Source organism: Cheilinus undulatus, linkage group 4 (genome assembly GCF_018320785.1).
Source record: "Cheilinus undulatus linkage group 4, ASM1832078v1, whole genome shotgun sequence".
NCBI lineage: Eukaryota > Metazoa > Chordata > Actinopteri > Labriformes > Labridae > Cheilinus > Cheilinus undulatus.
Window position 1 is genome coordinate 18,040,961 of NC_054868.1, and position 18,156 is coordinate 18,059,116.

Below are 18,156 nucleotides of genomic sequence, written 5' to 3' on the forward strand. Positions count from 1 at the left end.
ATGTGTCAGAGTTAACTAAAGAGAGCACCAGATCCCCACTAGACCAAGCAGTGCTTTCCCATCGAAATCTTTTTAAGATGACAGTTTGAACTCCACCCAGCATATTATACAACTTATTTTCCTAATATACACATCTTTCATTGTAATGTGTCCACCCACAATAATAGCATATCTACAGTATATATCACTCTAAGGCATAGAGCGTTTGATCCTGTAGGTCATATTAGAACTATTCCAGCACTCTGGTTTGAATGTATTTGTCCTCAGCTCATCACTTTGGAGTTAAGTCACATTTGTCATTTGTGGATGGCACTGCTCAGAAGTATTGTTAGTTTTGTGCATCTTGTCTTCTGTTCATGTTCATCACCTCTCTCCAGTCTAAACACAGAAATGTACTCAGTTTCCGTTATTGAGCATGCCCAGTAGCGTCCTGGGGTCCATCCCCTGCTGCTGAGCCATCTTCTGCACGTCAAAGCCCAAGTGCTTCAGGAACTGGATTACACTCATCTCTTGGCCCGTCAGCTGGTCTCTGATGGTCGGACAGGTGGGGTTACAGTGAGGCCAGGGGCAGCTGTCTATCAGATGTAGAGGGCAGCCCCTCATGGGCTGGGCTCTGTGCTTTTGGTGGTGGTGACTACCGTTGGCATGCTTGATAACTTGGAGGCTGCGGTCCCAGCAGTGGAGGGCTCTAGGCAGGGAGGTGCCCTTCACCTGAATGTCCATCCAATGGCTGCAGACACAAAGACACACAGTGATAGAGACAACATAGGGAAACATATTACTGTTATACAGTACAGTATTTGTGTATTTAACCTAAATATAGCACAGTAGGGAGGATTAAATGACACTCAGGTTGATGGAGCAGCATAATAATAGATTGGACTTCCTCTAATTTTTTCAGAGTTGTGTTTACTGGCCAATTTAATATCAAAGTATCTATGCAGAGCAAATGAATTGGCAGACTGTATAAATAAATCTAATTGCAAACTGTGTGATGAATAAAAAAAAAAAAAAAAAAAGTTCTCCTCAGCACCCTCTGGTGGGCAGAGTTCGTAACAGCAACACTTCCCATACTTAAATCAGCTTCTTGGTTATCACTACGGTTAAACTGCAGGCAGAATTTTTATACCCAGCTTTTTCTGTAGCTGTCTTTTTTAATAAAGCTCTTGTCCTTTAAAACCTTTAAGAGCAATACTGCAATTCAGAGCTTTTTTTAAGATTCATTTATGATTTCAGGGCTTTTTTGCCTTTATTATAGTGATAGAACAGTGGATTGAGTTGGAAACAGGGTTGAGAGATTGGGAAACAAACGTGGTGAAATAGCCAACGGCCAGACTTGTACCTGGGCTGCCTGTGTATGTAGGGCTTGATCTAACCACTGGGCCATCTGCACCCAGTCAATGCTTTTTCATGACAACGTGGAATGTATGGGAATTTTTCATCCCCGAAGGAAAAGAAAATATTTGTTAATACAATTCTGCTTCACAAATTTTAAATCTTACATTTCAAATTGATATAGTTCTTTATTTATAATTATATTATTTTAGAATTAGATTTTTTTGTGTTAATAGCATCAACAGACGCTTTGATGTACCTCACATTCAGTGTATTAAAGTTAGTCAAATTAATTCTATAAAGGGTAAAACAGGCTCAGTTATTAATTATGCTTAGAAGTAAGAAAAAACAACAATGCAGCTTTCCTTGAATGGCTGACAAGATGGCTAGCCAATCATTGATAAAGATTTGGGGTGACCACTCAGATTTCTGAAGGGCTCTCACCCACCCAAAAATGATTAGCCCCCTATAAAAACTTCAGTTTTTCTAAAGTATTTCCCAAGTGCTGTGTTCAACACAGCGTTTACAAACATCCTAGCTTCATTTTGAATGCTTACATTATTTTACCTTGCTCACAGAAACAAAATTATTTCACAAAACCAAAAACTACCAGGGTCAAATTATTAGCCTCCTTTAGAACTGAACTTTTTCGAGAGAAACCACTGTTGTGCAATGATTTGTTTTAATTTTGAAGTGTTCAAACCTTGGAAAATCAAGTTAAAACTGGGCGTTATCTTCTAATTTACACATAGTATAAAACTTCAGTAAATGTTTGAGCTGGCACTTGAGAAAGCATCATGGCAAAAATAAAATCTGTTTAGATTTGAGAAAAAAGTTGTTGATGTTCACATGGCAAGAGAAGGATATACAAAGTTATTACAGTGTTACTGAGTGTGAAGAACTTGACTGAGAAGTATCATCAAGAAATTCACAGAGAGCTACACAGTCCAGAACAAGCCTGGCAGAGATAAGAAGAGAAAGATTTAAAAAACCCTTGAAAGAAAACTCGAGAGACGTGTCTAAAGACCCCAGAACAACTGCCAAGACACTCCCGTCTCAAAGAAGACCATCACTAGAGCCCTGCACAGGAATGGACCAAGAAAAACTCCAATTCTCCAGAAGAGACACCTTTAAGCAACATAAAGTATGATCAGGACTACCTAGAGAAAGATAATGCATACTGGAAGCATCTCCTTTGGTCAGATGAGACCAAACTAGAGCCCTTTGGAGATAGATATGCACATTGCTTATGATTGGAGAAAGAGTGAAGAGGTGTAAAACCCCAAAAAACACCATCCCCAGTGAAATACGGTAGGTGCTTTGTCTTCCAAAACAACAAAGACCCAAAACATGCATGGCTCCTGTGAAGAACTACCTCCAGAAGACCAAAGTGAACTACTGACAGGCCCGTACAAAGCCATGACTTGAATCCTATTGAAACTCTTTGAGGTGAACTGAAGACCAAGGTCCATGCCAGAAGACCATCAAATCAAGGAGCCAGAGACTTGAAGAAAACTACAACAAACAACTGCAGGCTGTTACCAAGCAAAAAGGAGACATTATTGCCTTTAAGCAGGTGCTAATAATTTAGACCATGGTAGTTTTTTGTTTTTGTGAAACAATTTGTTTCTATGTGCAAAGTAAAATAATGTAAGCATCCAAAATAAAACTAGGAAGTATGGAAAAGCTGTTTAAAAATCATCATCTTTACCATTGGATCCTCCCATGGACTCATTGACAATGAAGCTCTGTGCAGAAGGGAGACTCTTATGGGTCATTCTCACATTCAGACAAAGCTGGTGGTGGAGCTTAAGAGGAAATTAATGCTGCTGCTAGCTGCTAGCTTTGTCTCTATTTATCAGCACATTATGATTTGAGATACCATTCCTATTTTGTTATAAATATGTTTAACTTCTATGTTTGCATCTCAATTTAATAAAAAAGTACTTCAGCAAATTATCTTTTCAAAATGTTTGTTTACAGATTTACCACAGCAGCATTGCCAAGTGTTGAAACATCTGCAAGCCAATTAAAATGGATGATTGCCCTTGTTGGCCTGCATAGTTATAAAGTACGCTCCATAATAAGGTATATGATAAACCAGAAAATCCTCAAATGTCTTTAAATGATATTGCACAATGACTGCTAATTCATTTATAGACTGCAGATTTTGAAATATATGCAACACTTGAAGATCCGTTTTAATGTTTGGTATGCACAGATAAAACTAGGCCTTTAGAGCAACATAAAGTAGGAAATTAGCGTAAAATGTGATTACATTTGCAGTATTTGTTTTGTCAGCAGCGGGTGTGAGAGAAATGTTATTGAAGGTCAACCTATAGATCAGCGGTTCCTCCAATAAAATCTGACTTACGTTCTAGTGATAAGTTCATGTGAGAGACAGGCCGGAGCAAACATCGCCCTGCAGTTCAAAACACAAAATCATAAAGTCAATAAAACTGTCTTTTTTCACTTAACATATATTTAATATGTGTGCTTTAGTGCGGGTGCGTTTTCAGTCTTACGGAACATCACGCAGTGTGCTCCTCAGCTCCTGTCCCAGGTTCTGGATGTACCTCCACTGACCCTCGTGCACTGGCTGCCCCGTCAGGTGGATGTTGTCGACAGTTAGCTGAGCCTCATCAAACAGCCACTGCACCACAAACACCGGGCCTGGAGGGAGAGAGGGTGTACAACAGGTCAGACATTAAAATGACACACCTGCTGTTGTCATGTCAACCAGGTGAGGTTATTTCACTCACTTTTTAATGTGGGGTAAACTTTGTATCCAAAGAAACAATTCCACTCCTCTCCAACGTTAGCCTGTCTGCAGCTCTCTGGCACCAAACCGCCCCAGTACCTGCACCACAGAAACACAAAGACAGGCACAGAGGTTTACAACAGAACTTTCAATGATGTTCACGGCAAAGGACAAAGCCTGGGCTTTAGTGAGGCACACTGGTGATGCAGCACACAGACTGATTTGTAACTAGCTCAGAGATAAACTAGCTTTTGAATTGAGAAAAGCAAAAGCCCATTATTATATACATGTTATTTCAAGATCTTCTACAAACCATTCAAAATTCCAGAAAGTGGTGGTAGAAATAATAATTAATGGAAATAATTCCTTGGCATCTAGTCTTTTCTGTATCACATCTAATGATTCCCTAATCAAGCTTAGTGTATGTTCAAGCAGGAAGACCGTTTCATTTCCATTCATCCTTTCAATCATTAACATTAGCTCACTCGTGTTTCCCTTTTTCCGCTCTGTTTCCTGCTCTGGTAATCAGCTGTTATGAGCGTCTACTCACTTAAGCTCTGAGTCAACCCCCTTCAGTCATAACCTCTTAATCCAATCATCCTGCAGCTGTCGTATTTTAAAATCTGTCTCTCCTCCACAGTCAGGCTGTTGTTTCAGAGCCACCGCTGCAACCCTCCTCCTCCCCAGCCACCTTCATTACATCTCATCAGTGTCTGACTCAAGCTCCTCAGAAATCTGCTACTCAGAAGTCTCTACTCATCTTATCCTACTCCTTCCACCACCACCAGTGTCTAAACTCTATAAGGGGGGTATCCTATCCTGCTGTCACCACCCGTTCAAGTTCATAAGACATGACAAAGGAGCTTTTTTGTCAAAGACATTCAAACGTTTCCAAACTTGTAAAATAAAATTATTGTTAAACTCGTATTGAGTCTATCCTGCTTGAAATAGATAAACCTGAACATGCTGCATAAGCAATGCCTTTAAACAAATTCCGCTGCTGCTGGGAATCAGTTTGAAAATTTTAACTCCTGGTTTGCTTCCAACAGAAACCCATTGCCTCTAGTGCTCCCCTCCATCTCTGAGTCACAGCTCAGTTTGCAGGACTTTACTTCTTCTGCACTGCAAACTACATATTTTAGGAAGGAATGGTTAAACTTGATCTTTACTTTTTAGAGGTATGGTGTGAAATATTTAGCCTAGTAGCATTTAGCAGAACAAACTTTGGAAAAAGGAAACACAATATTATTAGCCACTAAGAGCCATTAATAGCCAATTGATCAGCCTTGGATTATTGATAGGCCTATCTAAATTTGTGTTTAATCACCTGAATATATACATTTGTTTTATTTCTATTGACATGGAATAACCCTGTTATTTGTACATAAGGAGGGTCCTCTCCACAGACTCTGCTGTCTTGCCTTTTTGTCTTATGTTTCTGCAGAACCACAAAAAGGACCAAATAATGAGTATGCATTTTTTTTAATTCACTGGTTGCCACCAGCTATCACAGGTTACTGCACCTTTAAAATATTGCCTCCTCTGGTGATTTTACCATTAGGCAAAGGCAGGCAGTTGCCTGGGGCCCCAAAAGGCCTCAGGATACAGTCACGTGTGTTTATGATGTCTGAGGCATGCATCTAAAAGGACTTTCAATGATTAATGTGTATTTTGAATGCTTATTTTTCTTCTCTGGTTATATCCTGGATTTGTGGCCTAATAAGGGATGTATTTTAGCTTTTAGCTAAATAAGTATGGGACACATACTGGCCTGGGACCTCCAAATTACTACCACCTCCCAGCCCTGTCTATTAAACAGGTATCAATAACTACTTGAAGTCCTAAAATGATCATAATCAAATCATTCCTCACCAGTAATCGTGTCCTGAGTCCATATCAGTCTGCGTTCAGAGCTACTACTGTTACTGCCGTTACATTTGCTCTGATTTCTGGCATTCATAAATGCAAATTCTGCCGTACTGTTCAAAGGTTTGACAAAAGTTTTTGACACTGTTGACCATGCTTTCTCATTGGAAGGTTAAGTGATGCACGTTTGGATTTAAAGGCCTGTAAATAGTACCAGGACCACCTGTCATAAAGATAGCATGTGTGTGGTTTTAGCCTCTGTGCTACTACCATTTTCAAAGTTCAAAACTGGGTCCTGTTTTTTAACGTTAATATATCAACAACATTACATCTGTTATAACAAATTGTAACACAAATGGGGTCCCCCTGACTGTAAGACATGACACACATTGTTTTTCATAATAAAGCCTAAATTGGAAAGATGCCACCATATCTTTACTATATCGATCTCATAAGGACTATATAATGTGTTCTAGTAATCAACTGATGCTTGAAGTCCCACAAGCAAACACTTCCTTTGGAAAAACTGTATTTGTCTTCTCTGCTGCATTCACAAAGCGCACTAAACAACAAACATTTCCTCAGACTTCAGACACTTCAACCTCTGGGTCAATTCAAAACTAGGATTTTTAGCTTTTTCATTAGTGTTGTCACCATTGTGTATTTTGTGCTTTATTTTTCTGTTGTGTTATTTTTCGTGTTTTGTTGTACCGACACCATCACTGGGTACAAGAGCATGCTCTCAATTACTGTAGTGATTTGAATAAAGGTTGGATGAATGACTGAATGACAACACACTTCTTCTATGCTCCTAAATGCTCCATTAATACATCCATCGTTCCTACCTGATGCCTCTCTTTATGGCTTCTGTGGGGGCACAGCTGATGGTGTCCCTACAGTCTATGAATTTGTACTGTTTGTTGTCCAGGAACCATCCAGAGTCTGCCAGTCCCCGCACCTGCACGCCTCTGTGTCCCTGTGACTTCAGCTGGTCTGCCACTTGGTCCACATTCAGCAGGACGCCTGTACCGCCCGCACTGATGAATGGGAGGGAGAGATCAGGGGGTGAACATGCAGTCTTTGAGCTGCACACACATAAACATTCAAACACACATATCCAAGCATATAAACCAACCTGCTTCCTGCTAAAAGAAGAACTTTGGCGTTTTCTAGACCTTTCGTCAGCAGCTCATTCACCACCTCTTTAATGATCAGTGAGCCCATGAATGCATAATCACCTGAGAGAAAAGAACTTTATTAACTCACAGCTATATCATATAATTTATATACAGTACTGTGCAGAACTTTTAGGCATATCTGGGCCAAAAATTGAGGCTGGAAATTGAGGTGTAGATGTGGCGAGTAAGCTCGCCTGAGGGAACCATCAGGCGGGAAGAAGGATTGACACAACCTCGATTGTGCTCTGGATGTCCTTGCACTTTCCAGGGACATGAGAAAATAATCAGTTGAAAAAATAACAATGTCCACCCTTTTTTAGTATAGAAAGGTGTGGATGTGGCGAGTTAGTACAGCCTGGGGTACCAGTTAGGCATACAATAAAGTTGCCATGAGCCCCTGGTTGTGCTGTGGATGTCCCAAGGCCCTGAAAACTGCAGACAGTCTACGGGTAGTGAGAAGACCTGGCTGAAAGAGATGCTGTTGAGCTTGACCTTGGCCCCTGAGTGACATGCATGCATGTCAACAGGTATGTGCTTCACTCTGCCCCCCCCACCCCCACCCCTTGGCTTTTATGCCCTCATGCTGGCGATAGCCAAGGCCAGAGGCATTATTTTTTGGGTCCCTGCCCTCACAGAGGTCTATTCTGACTCAAGGAGGATCTGATAGATGGAGGTCAAAGGTGAAGGTCATTGGGTCTCATGTTCATCCTTTGCTGCTAATATTCCTACCTATCATGCAACTACAGAAATTACCCAGAATTACCTACTGTGCTTTCAATGTCCAAAAACTTTGAACCTGCAGTAGTTCTAGTTTGTCTGATCAATGGCATACTAGAAGAAGAAATAGATCTCTATTACATCGAAGGGTTCAGAACCTTTCAAGAGACTAACAGATTGATGGATGTGGTTGTTTCCTATTTCTTCATCACCAGGTAAATCCACGGGCTCATAAAAAACAGTATTTTTTTGTTTCTTACTGTGGTCTGTCTTTGGTGTGGCCCCACTCCACACATCACTGGAGCAGTATGGGATAAACCTGCATGGGAAAAAGACAGCAAGAGAGTTTACAGATAACTTATGAATAATAGTTGTGCTAATCAATGTGGACCTTGTTATAGAAGCCCTAAGCAGACATGCATCCATACATTTTAGTTTGTTTCTTAAACATCAGGTAAATTTTCGATGTTATCTTGAAATCTGTATCAGTATATCAAGATAAAAACAGTGGTTACATATGATGATAAACTGATAACAGTTGTTTTCTTTAGATCTACAGAAAATCACTCATCATAACAGAAAAATTAGCATTGCCATCTTTGCTATATGTGTTGAAATCTCAAGAAAACACCCAAAAATGATTCTTATTATAGGAAATCAAAGTTAAGTAGAATGTAAGGAAGCATGTCTTTAGTTTTTAATGGCAAATTAATACAAACAAACATAAAAATGCGCATTCGGTGGCAGAGAGCATGGTTGTCTGCTAACCAGCGTCTTTTTCTGACAACAAAGGCTAAAATTGCAGAAGCAGAATCCTGAAGACTATACAGGGCATTCAGAAAGTATTCAGACTCCTTTCAATTTTGATTTTCTTACAGCCTGATGCTGCAATTGTTTAAACTCATTTTTATTCTCATTAATCTCCACTTGGTGCCTATTCATGACAAAGTGAAAACACATCTTTAGAGATGTTTGCAAAAACTGAAAGATCACATTGATGTAAGCATTCAGATCCTTTGCACAACTCTTGAAATTTAGCTCAGGTTCCTCCCATTTCTCTCAATCATTGCTGAGATGTTTCTACACCTTAATTGGTGTCCACCTGTTGTGAAAAGACACACGTCTCTATAGAAGGCATTAATGCACATCAGAGCAAAAACCAAGCCATGAGGTCAAAAGAACTTCCTGCAGTGCTCAGCTTTTGCAAATTGCTTGGAGTTTGCAAAAAACTGTGAATGCCAAGCAGACTGTCATGTCACTGAGGAGAGGCTTCCATCTAGCCCCCCTGCCATAAAGCAGATCAGTGGAGTGCTGCAGTGATGGTTGTCCTTCTGGAACTTCGTCCCACCACCCCACAGGAACTCTGGAGCTCAGCCAGAGTCACCATCAGGTTCTTGGTCACCTCTCTTGCTATAAAGCCTTTCTCCCCCAATTGCTCAGTTTGGCCAGATGACCAGCTCTTGGAAGAGTCCCAGTTGTGCAAACTTCTTCCATATGGGAATTATGGAGGTCACTGTGCTCTCTGGGGCCTTCAGTGCAGCAGACATTTTTCGTAGCCTTCTCCAGATCTGTGCCTAGCAGCAATCCTGTCTCAGTTCCTTTGACCTTATGGCTCTGTTTTTGCTCTGATGTACATTGTCAGCTGTGAGGCCTTCTATAGAGAGGTAGGTGCCTTTCTAAATCATGTCCAATCAATTTAATTTATAACAGGTGGCCTCCGATCAAGGTGTAGAAACATCTGAGCAACAATCAAGAGAAATGGGAGGAACCTGAGCTAAATTTCAAGCATTGTCGTAAAGAGTCTGAAAGCTTATGTCAACATGATGTTTAATTTGTTTTTGTTTTTGTTTTTTTGGAATAATTTGCAAAAAACATTAGAAATTCTGTTTTCACTTTGTCAAGATGGGGTACTAAGTGCCTAAGTACTATTGGTTAAAGCACACATTCAACCAGAAGAGTGCTTTAGGGGTGTCCAAACATTACAAATGTAGTCTTTTTTGATCCAACTGTATTGATACATAATTTGTGAACAAAGTTGAACTTTTCATAGTTTCATAGTTTAGTTTGCAAAAATTATGAAATAGCAATATACACAACAGCATGTATTACGTAGAGAAGAAGAAGACAGGAGTTCTTACACCATGTTGGCATTCCACCAGTGAGGGTTTTCCTCTGGCTGAGGAGACATAATCCCTGTTCCTGTGAAATATAAGTAGGAAAGATGTAACATTTACTTTAGTTTCTGACCAAACTTCCTCTACTTAAAGTCAAAAGCTCCAGTTTGAGTTAGAGAGTTTAAATCTTTCAGGCGTCCTTTGAAAATCCTCAAACCTTGATGTGTAGCTGTGTGTTTTTGGTGACATTAAGGTGTTTATTTACCGTCTGTGTTTGTGTGTTTTCCCTGTGGTAAATAAGTCATGAACCTTTCCTGCTTTGGTCAGCAGTTACACTCAGCTATTGAAGAGCTCTGTGGCTGCTCAAACTGGCCACCAGAGTAACGTTTATACAGAGGCAGAGAGTGTGGTGTAGAGAGAGATCATAAACAAACAAGGAGTTCCCTGACGGCTGCAGGGAAAGAGCCAGAGACTGACTCTTTAAGATGAATGCAAACTCAGCTAAAGAGGAAATGCAAACAGGAATCTATGAATCTCACTCATTCAAGGGAAGTTTGTTTTTTTCCTACGGAGAGAAATACATGAGCTCTGTGGGGTGGTGCACAGAGGCAGCACACACTCATAAATACATGTGTTTTTGTGCCATGTGTGTTTATGACAGGCAGCACGTTTTTATGTTGTTACCTGTCCTGGTTTTTGGCCACTTGGTGGAGCTCATCAGTCTCCTCATGGTCTCGTACCTGCTGTCACAAGTCTGCCTGTTGAAACAGTACCATCCACCTGCAAAACACGCAAAGACAAGCACACGCTTGTTAACAGGTTACATAATGTTGTGTTTTTCCTCTGTTTGTTCATTTTTTTGTATCAGGTTAACTTCACCTTCAAGGAACAGCAGCCACCTCTTGCTGCCTCTAGACTGCTTGATGTAATACCTGCGTGAGAACAACAAAACAAATCTGTAAGAGAGGAATGCCTGCACACACATGCATTAGCTCCGCAGTAGGGATGCTACCTTTGATCCAGACATTAAAGATCTGGCTCTGATCATGCCGTTCAAAGTCTCTGCAGGAGCCTCTTTAGAGGCTTTTAGTGCTCTCAAATGTTTTTCAGTACTGTAATAGAAAGTTAATAGAAATGGTAGTATATGGAAGGGGTTTTATTGTGCAGATGAAACAAGGCTTTGGCTAATTTCAACATTTGGTGGGGTGCCAAAGATCTCACAGGAGGCCCAAGACTCTGTCTATAAACTGAAATCAGGCCTGAACGGTCAGTGGATAAGATCTGTGCAGGTTGTTGGTAGCCTCGGGGGTACGTCCGTGCTCCCATGTACACAGCCTGTTGTCCTTAAAAAAAGATTGGCCTGTGTTTGTGTCCAGCCTGTGGCTCCTTTCCTGCATGTCCCCCCCCCCCCCCCCCCTCTCTCTCTCTAAAGTTATGGGTGGTACTTATGGGCCTGGGCCAACCCACTTGTCCATTTGGCCCACCCTCAAAGTATGGGAGACAATAGACTCCTCTTTCTTGTACTTCTGAATTATGTAACTATCTAAATGCAATTTAAAACTTAAAATACAACCATTCAGCTATCAGGTGTGAAGTCAAAACCAACCACATCAGGCCACATTACGCTGCTGATGCTTTTAAACTAGGGCAGAGGGGAGTAAACGGTTGAAAGTTTTTATATTAATAGCCTCAAAATTATGCAGACCCATCGAAAGTTGCCATCCTGGCGCTGTGCCTGTATTCACTGCCCTGTCTCTCCAATTAAGGCATAAAAGCCCAAGAATAAATATAAAAACTTGAAAAAAGAAACATGTTAACATGTTTATAATTATGTGACTTTTAAAATCAATTAAAATAAAATGTCCACTTCTAACACCAGTATATCCCAAACATCCATCTTTCCATTTTCTATACCGCTTTTCCCATTTGGGGTCGCGGGGGGGCTGGAGCCTATCCCAGCTGTCATTGAGAGAGAGGCGGAGAGACAGACAACTCAGCACGCTCACATTCACACCTACGACCAATTTAGAGTCACCAATTAACTTAATTATCATGATCTATGTTCTGATTCTAGTGTTTTTCCTGTGTTTAATTGGTATATTTTCATGTTTCTTGTTTAGTTATTCCCTGTGTTTCATGTTAAGTTACTCCTTGTAGTTCGTGTCTAGGTAATTCCCTGTGTTTCATGTTTCGTTTTACTCCTTGTGTTTCTTGTTTAGTAATTCCCTGCTTCATGTTAGTTTTACATTCCCTGCGTTCCATGTTTAGTTCCTTCCCTGTGCTTCTTGTTTAGTTAGTCCATGTTTAAGAATTACTCCCTGAGTTTCATTTGTTTGGTTCTTTTTATATCCTCCTGTGTTTTCAGTGTTTCCTTAGTTCAGCTTCTTGCGTACAGCTTTGAGTCTTTGTGTGCTTCTTGTGTAGTTTTCCATGTTTCCTGTTTTATTTTGTAGTCGCCGTCCCTTGTGTGTGATTCTAGTTTTGCTCCCTGCTTCAGTTTCCTTCCTTTGTGATTACCCTCTCTGGGTTCACCTGTGTCTCGTTATCCACACCTGTTTCTCTTTGTCTAATCACTCCCTGTGTATTTAGTCTCTGTGTCTCTCTGTGTCTGTGTCGGATCGTCACGTCTTCCCAGTGAGAGTTTCAGTCTGCTCCTAGTGTTCCTCGTGTTTTTTCTCCTGTGAGACTTGCCTTTTGTTGGACTTTATTTTCAGTAAGTTTTGTTACTCTTGAGTTTTTTTGTTTATTAAACTTTTGATTTAGTTATCTGCATTTGTGTCCATCCTTCGTTTTGAGTTTTTGCCTGAATTTGACACTAATAAGCAGGTGTTTGGTGGTGGGAGGAAGCCAGAGTACCCAGAGAGAACAGCCCAAACATCATAATTACAATTTAATATGCAATTATTTTTTAAGTTTTGTATCTTATGTACTTTTACAACACGATATTAGATTAAACTAGGGGTGAACAATTAAAAAATAAAAATGTAATAGTGATTATTTTTGACTAATTTTGCAAATTTGATATGAATTGTAGTGTTGAAGGGAGTGATCGTTTTTCTGATTTTGATCAAGAAAAAATAAATAAAAATAAGGGAAGTAGGGTTTTTTGTAAACCTTTCTTGTGTGTGTATATGTGTATGGTATAGCCTAACACTCCTGCTGTATGAAAAGTTTTTACTCATACATTTCAGGTAATAGAAATATTGCACTTCCTGCAATTTGAAAACTGCTGCAGACCATATTGGGATTTAATCCAAAATTTGATTTATTGCTCAGCAACACTTCTAAAAGAAGAATAAAGAACCACACGGAAAGCTTTCTTTGGAGGAAGCAATATTTTTGTTCTTCTCCCGACTGGCTTTGGCTCCCCTGACTGTGAAGAGTCATGTATTGGCATGACAACAGCTGCCTGTTGAGCTTGCGTTTTGTAGTTAGCATTCGTCCAATCACCCTCAGAGGTCTGGGGACTAGGATGCCCCACATCTTCATTTGGCCCTTCCCAAAAGTTTAGGAGATGATAGGCTAAACTTGCTTGTACTTTTTTATTATAAAGCTATTTCAATGCTTTTAAAAACCTAAAATAACGTTTTTCCTTTAAAATATGCAAACTCATAAATTTGCAGCTATCAGGTGTTAAGTCATAACCAATCATGTCAGGCAGATTACGCTACAGATGTTGGTAAAACTACAGCATTTCTTGACTGAGCAGCAGAGAGCAGCAGAGTCCCCATGGGGGACAGGGAGAAACAGCTACAGGTGAAGGAGAGACACTCAAAGGGTTAACATTGGAAAATGTCTCAAGGTTTTATCACCACTTTTCTCTCATCAGTCTCATCCACAGTGACTGTCACAGCACCTGCTGAGCGCTTCACCGCTGGATTAACATTTCTTAACGACACACAAAACCAACAAAATTAAAAAGGAAAGATAAGAGTTAGTGCTTAATGTTCCTGTCTGATCTGATTGTCTTTAAATTGTCCAAAAAAGCAAAAATCAAAATGTTTCTGATCAAAGATTAAACTGACACCACCGCTCACCACTCTCTATACCAACTCACTCTGCTCTCTCTTTCCACGATCAATAACCAAATAATAATTCATCTTAATCATCGAGAAAAGAGAATTTTCCTACATAGAAATTAAAGAACAGTCTTCTGAGGTTTGATTTACGGGTCTTTTTAGCATAGTAAACAGAACATTATTTTTGCATTGGGCGATAAAAACTTCAAGCTTTACTAGCAGCAATTAATTAATAAATGATTCATTAGTCATCACGGAAACAAAAGGCTGCCTCTATCATAGGCCAAGTGTTTCAAACATCTCCTGCATTTTCTTTAAAGATAATAGTTTAGAACAAGTCATTATGGAAGGGGAAGTTTTTGATGCTAAGATGCTCATCCAAATTACAAGGGCTCATCAAAAGATATAATCCTGGCGCTGTGCATCTGTTATCAGTGCTGATACCAAACCTAAGTACTCATACTTATATAACATTACAAATACTGTTCTGTATTCTTTGAAAGCATGATGTTAGCCTCTCATCATGTGATATGTGAGTATGTAGTCAAAGTTGGAGCCATGCCTCCAGCTAGGTGATATTTTAAGATAAATGAGGATGACAAAAATAGAGGAGAATGAAAACTACACACTAAAAATGTCAAGTGGAGGGATGAAGATCTAATGAAAGTAAAATTAACATTCAAAATAATTTTAAGAACAATTATGGTATTATTAGGTACTCATATTTGTACTAGGTATTGGTGAGTAACTACTTGCACTTAGGCACATGCACACATAGACATCAAAGGAGGCTTGAGCACCTGGCCTTTTTCTTCCAGGAGAGAAAGTGCCCTTTTTTCCTGGGCCGTTTTTTTTTTTTTTTTTTTTTTTTTTTTTTTAATCTTTTTCTTTCTCTATATACTGTGTATTCCTGTTTGCCCACAGCTTTTCCGTCAAAGAAACATAGATGTAGAAAAACTCTAAATAGCAGGCCGGGAGATGATGAGTTCCGATGCCATCTGTACCCTGCAGAACAGATCACCATCCACCTTAATTAAAGACAGTATTTTACCTGAAATGTTTAAATAAGTAGAGGAACTTAACTGGGGAATTCAAGGGGAAAAATCTACAGATGTAAACAGACAGAGGGCAGTCAAAATAAACACCATCTGAATGTGTATTTATGGAAGTTTACTTTCTTTAAGAGTGAAAGAAGACATGGATGCAAAATAGACCAATATCTTTAAATTGACCAGAACATGAAAACACAATGTTTTAACCTTTAGAGTCCTGTCTGAAACAGCTACTGCATCATTTTAACTGTAGGCTTCTCATCTAAAAACTATTCATTCTACTAGGTGTTTGATACCAGACCGACAGACCTCCTCCAGATGTGAAAGATGCACTTAAACTAACATCATGTCACCATCAGTTAGTGTGTGCTTGTTTAGAAAGAGCATAATAATGATAATAATAATGATACTAATAATTCTTATAATAATAATGGATCATTAGTATAACGAAATTCTGTATTCTGTTGCTTGGCTATAGAAGCTCAGATCATTTACTTTTCAAACAGGTCTGCAGCACAATGCCATTTCCATTTTGTCAAGAATTTTTTTGCAGTGATTTTCAGTGTTTCTGCTGTTTTCTCCAGTAAAATAAACAAAGTTAGCAGTAGAGGAGTGCAGATGCTTTAAGCCTTATTGCTGCAACCAATCATTGGTCTAATAGTAGTTTGGAGGGTACGCTGGCTTGTTTATTTATTTATAGAACAGTCTTTTTCAGTTTAGTGTGAAGATTATGTTTATTCTGAAGTACTTTTAAATTCAATTGCACCAAAATAATTCAAAGGATTTATTATCTTGTGCAAAAATAAACAAATTGATAATGCATTTTTTTCTTTTCTTGAAAACTCCTACTTCACCATGCCCCTCTCCCTAACAGCTACAGTCAGTTATTCTAAATATTTAGTAGAGAATAGCAGCATAGAAAACATGACCATGGTGTCATTATTTCAATTTTGCTTACTCTTGTGATAAACCCAGTGAATACTAAAGTGGACATTGTCTTTGTGTGATCGATTTATTTTGCAGAAATATATTGAGTATTTGTCAACTTAATGTGAGGGTACAAATATAAATTTGTGATTGTTAAGTCAGGGGTGGGCTAATAAATTTAACTTTATTTGAATATTTTTATGAAGAAAAGTGCCCTTTTTCTCACTTGAGCCCCTGCCCCTTAAAATGTCTGTGCACGTCCCTGCTTGCACTCATACTTGGTCTGAAAAAATGTCATATCAGCACATCCCTAGAAAAGTTATCCCTTTTTTTGCAGCCATATTGGCAGGGTTGGAAAATAACTAATTATATTTACTCAGATTACTTTTATTGAGTAGCTACTTGTATTTTCTTGAGTGTCTGTTGAAATCAGTAATTTTACTTTCAGTTGGGTATATTTTGAGGGAAGTATTGCACTTCACTGACAAAAGTCAAAAACAGAGGTTCTAGCTTTCTGTCAACAACATAGAATTAGCCTGTGGTTTGGCTTGAACTACAAGGTCAGAAGCAAACCCTGAGAAAACATTTCCACAATACATCCATAAACAGCTGTTGCATTTCTCTTTCATAAGGGTGTGCTTATACCTAAACAAGCTGGTTGGAGATCAATATTCTCATGTTGTTATTTCCAGGGAGGAAAGTTTGCATTTTACTGTACAACTCATATCCTAAACGTAATTTGGCGGACTCTACAGATCTGTGCCATCCGGATAATATACTAATCTCTGCAGAGGAAAACAACTTCAGCCCCTATCGGGCTCGCTCTCTCTCTCTTGCTCATCCGGGGGGCGCGAGCTGACTCTCCTCTGATCTGGTGCTTTGATCCATTTTGGTCACATCCGGAGTAACAGAAGACTGACACCCCACAGATTGGATGTTAGGTGGGAGAGCATTCATGTCTTAACCCAAAATTCAAAATATGAGGACAGTTCTCCGAAACGAACAAGCTAATCGACTTATTAGATTGAACACTGACAACGTTATGGAGCTTTTTAGCAGTTTTCTCTTACTCACCCTGCTGGTGACCCGTCATTGCAGGTCACTGATGCGTTCTTCAAAAACTCCAACTTCATCTCTTGATCCAGCTTCTGCGCAGAGCACGGATACAGAGACTGCGCCAAGTTCTTAATCTGTACCATGAAGTTGTCCATGTTACCCTCCACTGCTGTAAAGTCTAAAGGGAAGCTCTCTGCTCCTTCCACGCGCTCCCTGTACGCCGGAGCCGGCTGCTGCTGCTGCTGAAGCACCCGTCGACTTTGAGCTCGACCTCCGTGCGCTCTCTTCGCCTCCACCGGTGCGCTCAGGTGGATGAAGAGCAGCAGCAAGCAAGAGCGCACAGCGGAGGGACCGAGGGGTGATCTCACCACACCGCGGCTCTGCATGTCTAAAAGTTACTGGACGATGTCTTTGAAGTGAGTGCGAGGGATGTTAACGTTTAGCATATCCTACAAATCTTCAGAGAAGATAAAAGTCCTTTGAAGACGCACGAGAGCCTCTGGAAAACTTGCGAACGGCGTGCGGAATGAACACAAGTTACGGTACTCCATGGTTCTTCGAGGGATGGAAGTCGGAGAAAGTCAGAGAAAGTGCACGTGCATTTCCAACATCACTTTGGTCCTTACGCCGGGATCATCCAGTAAAGGCGTCATTTCACGTAAGTCCCTGAATAACGTTCCTCAGTTCAGTTGACAACCTGTTGGCTCTTGGTTCAATTCTTCGCGAGCTGCGGACGAAACGGAATTTTATCTGAAGTCCCCCTCCCCGCCCCATGCCCCCTCGTGCTTCTCACTCCTGCGGGCCAATCGTTATTATAGTTGGCTGATGCTCCTTGCGGGGCGTCGATCTCGCACCAAGAGCGCGCGCATGCCTGGCACGCCCCTTGTGTCGGTTCGGCCCTTTGATGTTGTGTCATCGTATGGCGGCGATTCCTTTGAAGTGCCTTTGATTGAATGTGGTGTGAGAAGAGGGTCACAGCATGCCGCCGGGCTTCGACACAAACAGGTTTCCAATGACACTCAAAAAAAAAAAAAAAAAAAAAAAACGAACTGGACGTTTTCATAGCATGGCATAGTTTTAGTTCATGCCTTTCTTTCCGTGTGGAGACACACAGATAGAACAAGAACAGCT

General features: G+C 40.1%; 1 protein-coding gene across 1 annotated transcript; it reads right to left on the reverse strand.

Moving 5' to 3' along the window:
- Window positions 1–101: 101 nt before the first annotated feature.
- notum1b (notum, palmitoleoyl-protein carboxylesterase b) lies at window positions 102–17,714 on the reverse strand. The gene is made up of 11 exons (XM_041785882.1): window positions 17,044–17,714; window positions 10,851–10,903; window positions 10,656–10,751; window positions 9,996–10,056; window positions 8,118–8,176; window positions 7,098–7,200; window positions 6,808–6,999; window positions 4,098–4,195; window positions 3,861–4,008; window positions 3,710–3,757; window positions 102–730 (listed from the first exon to the last, which is right to left on the reverse strand). Exons 1-11 carry the CDS (start codon window positions 17,409–17,411, stop codon window positions 397–399), a joined length of 1,560 nt encoding a protein of 519 aa, XP_041641816.1. The 5' UTR covers window positions 17,412–17,714; the 3' UTR covers window positions 102–396.
- Window positions 17,715–18,156: the final 442 nt, after the last annotated feature.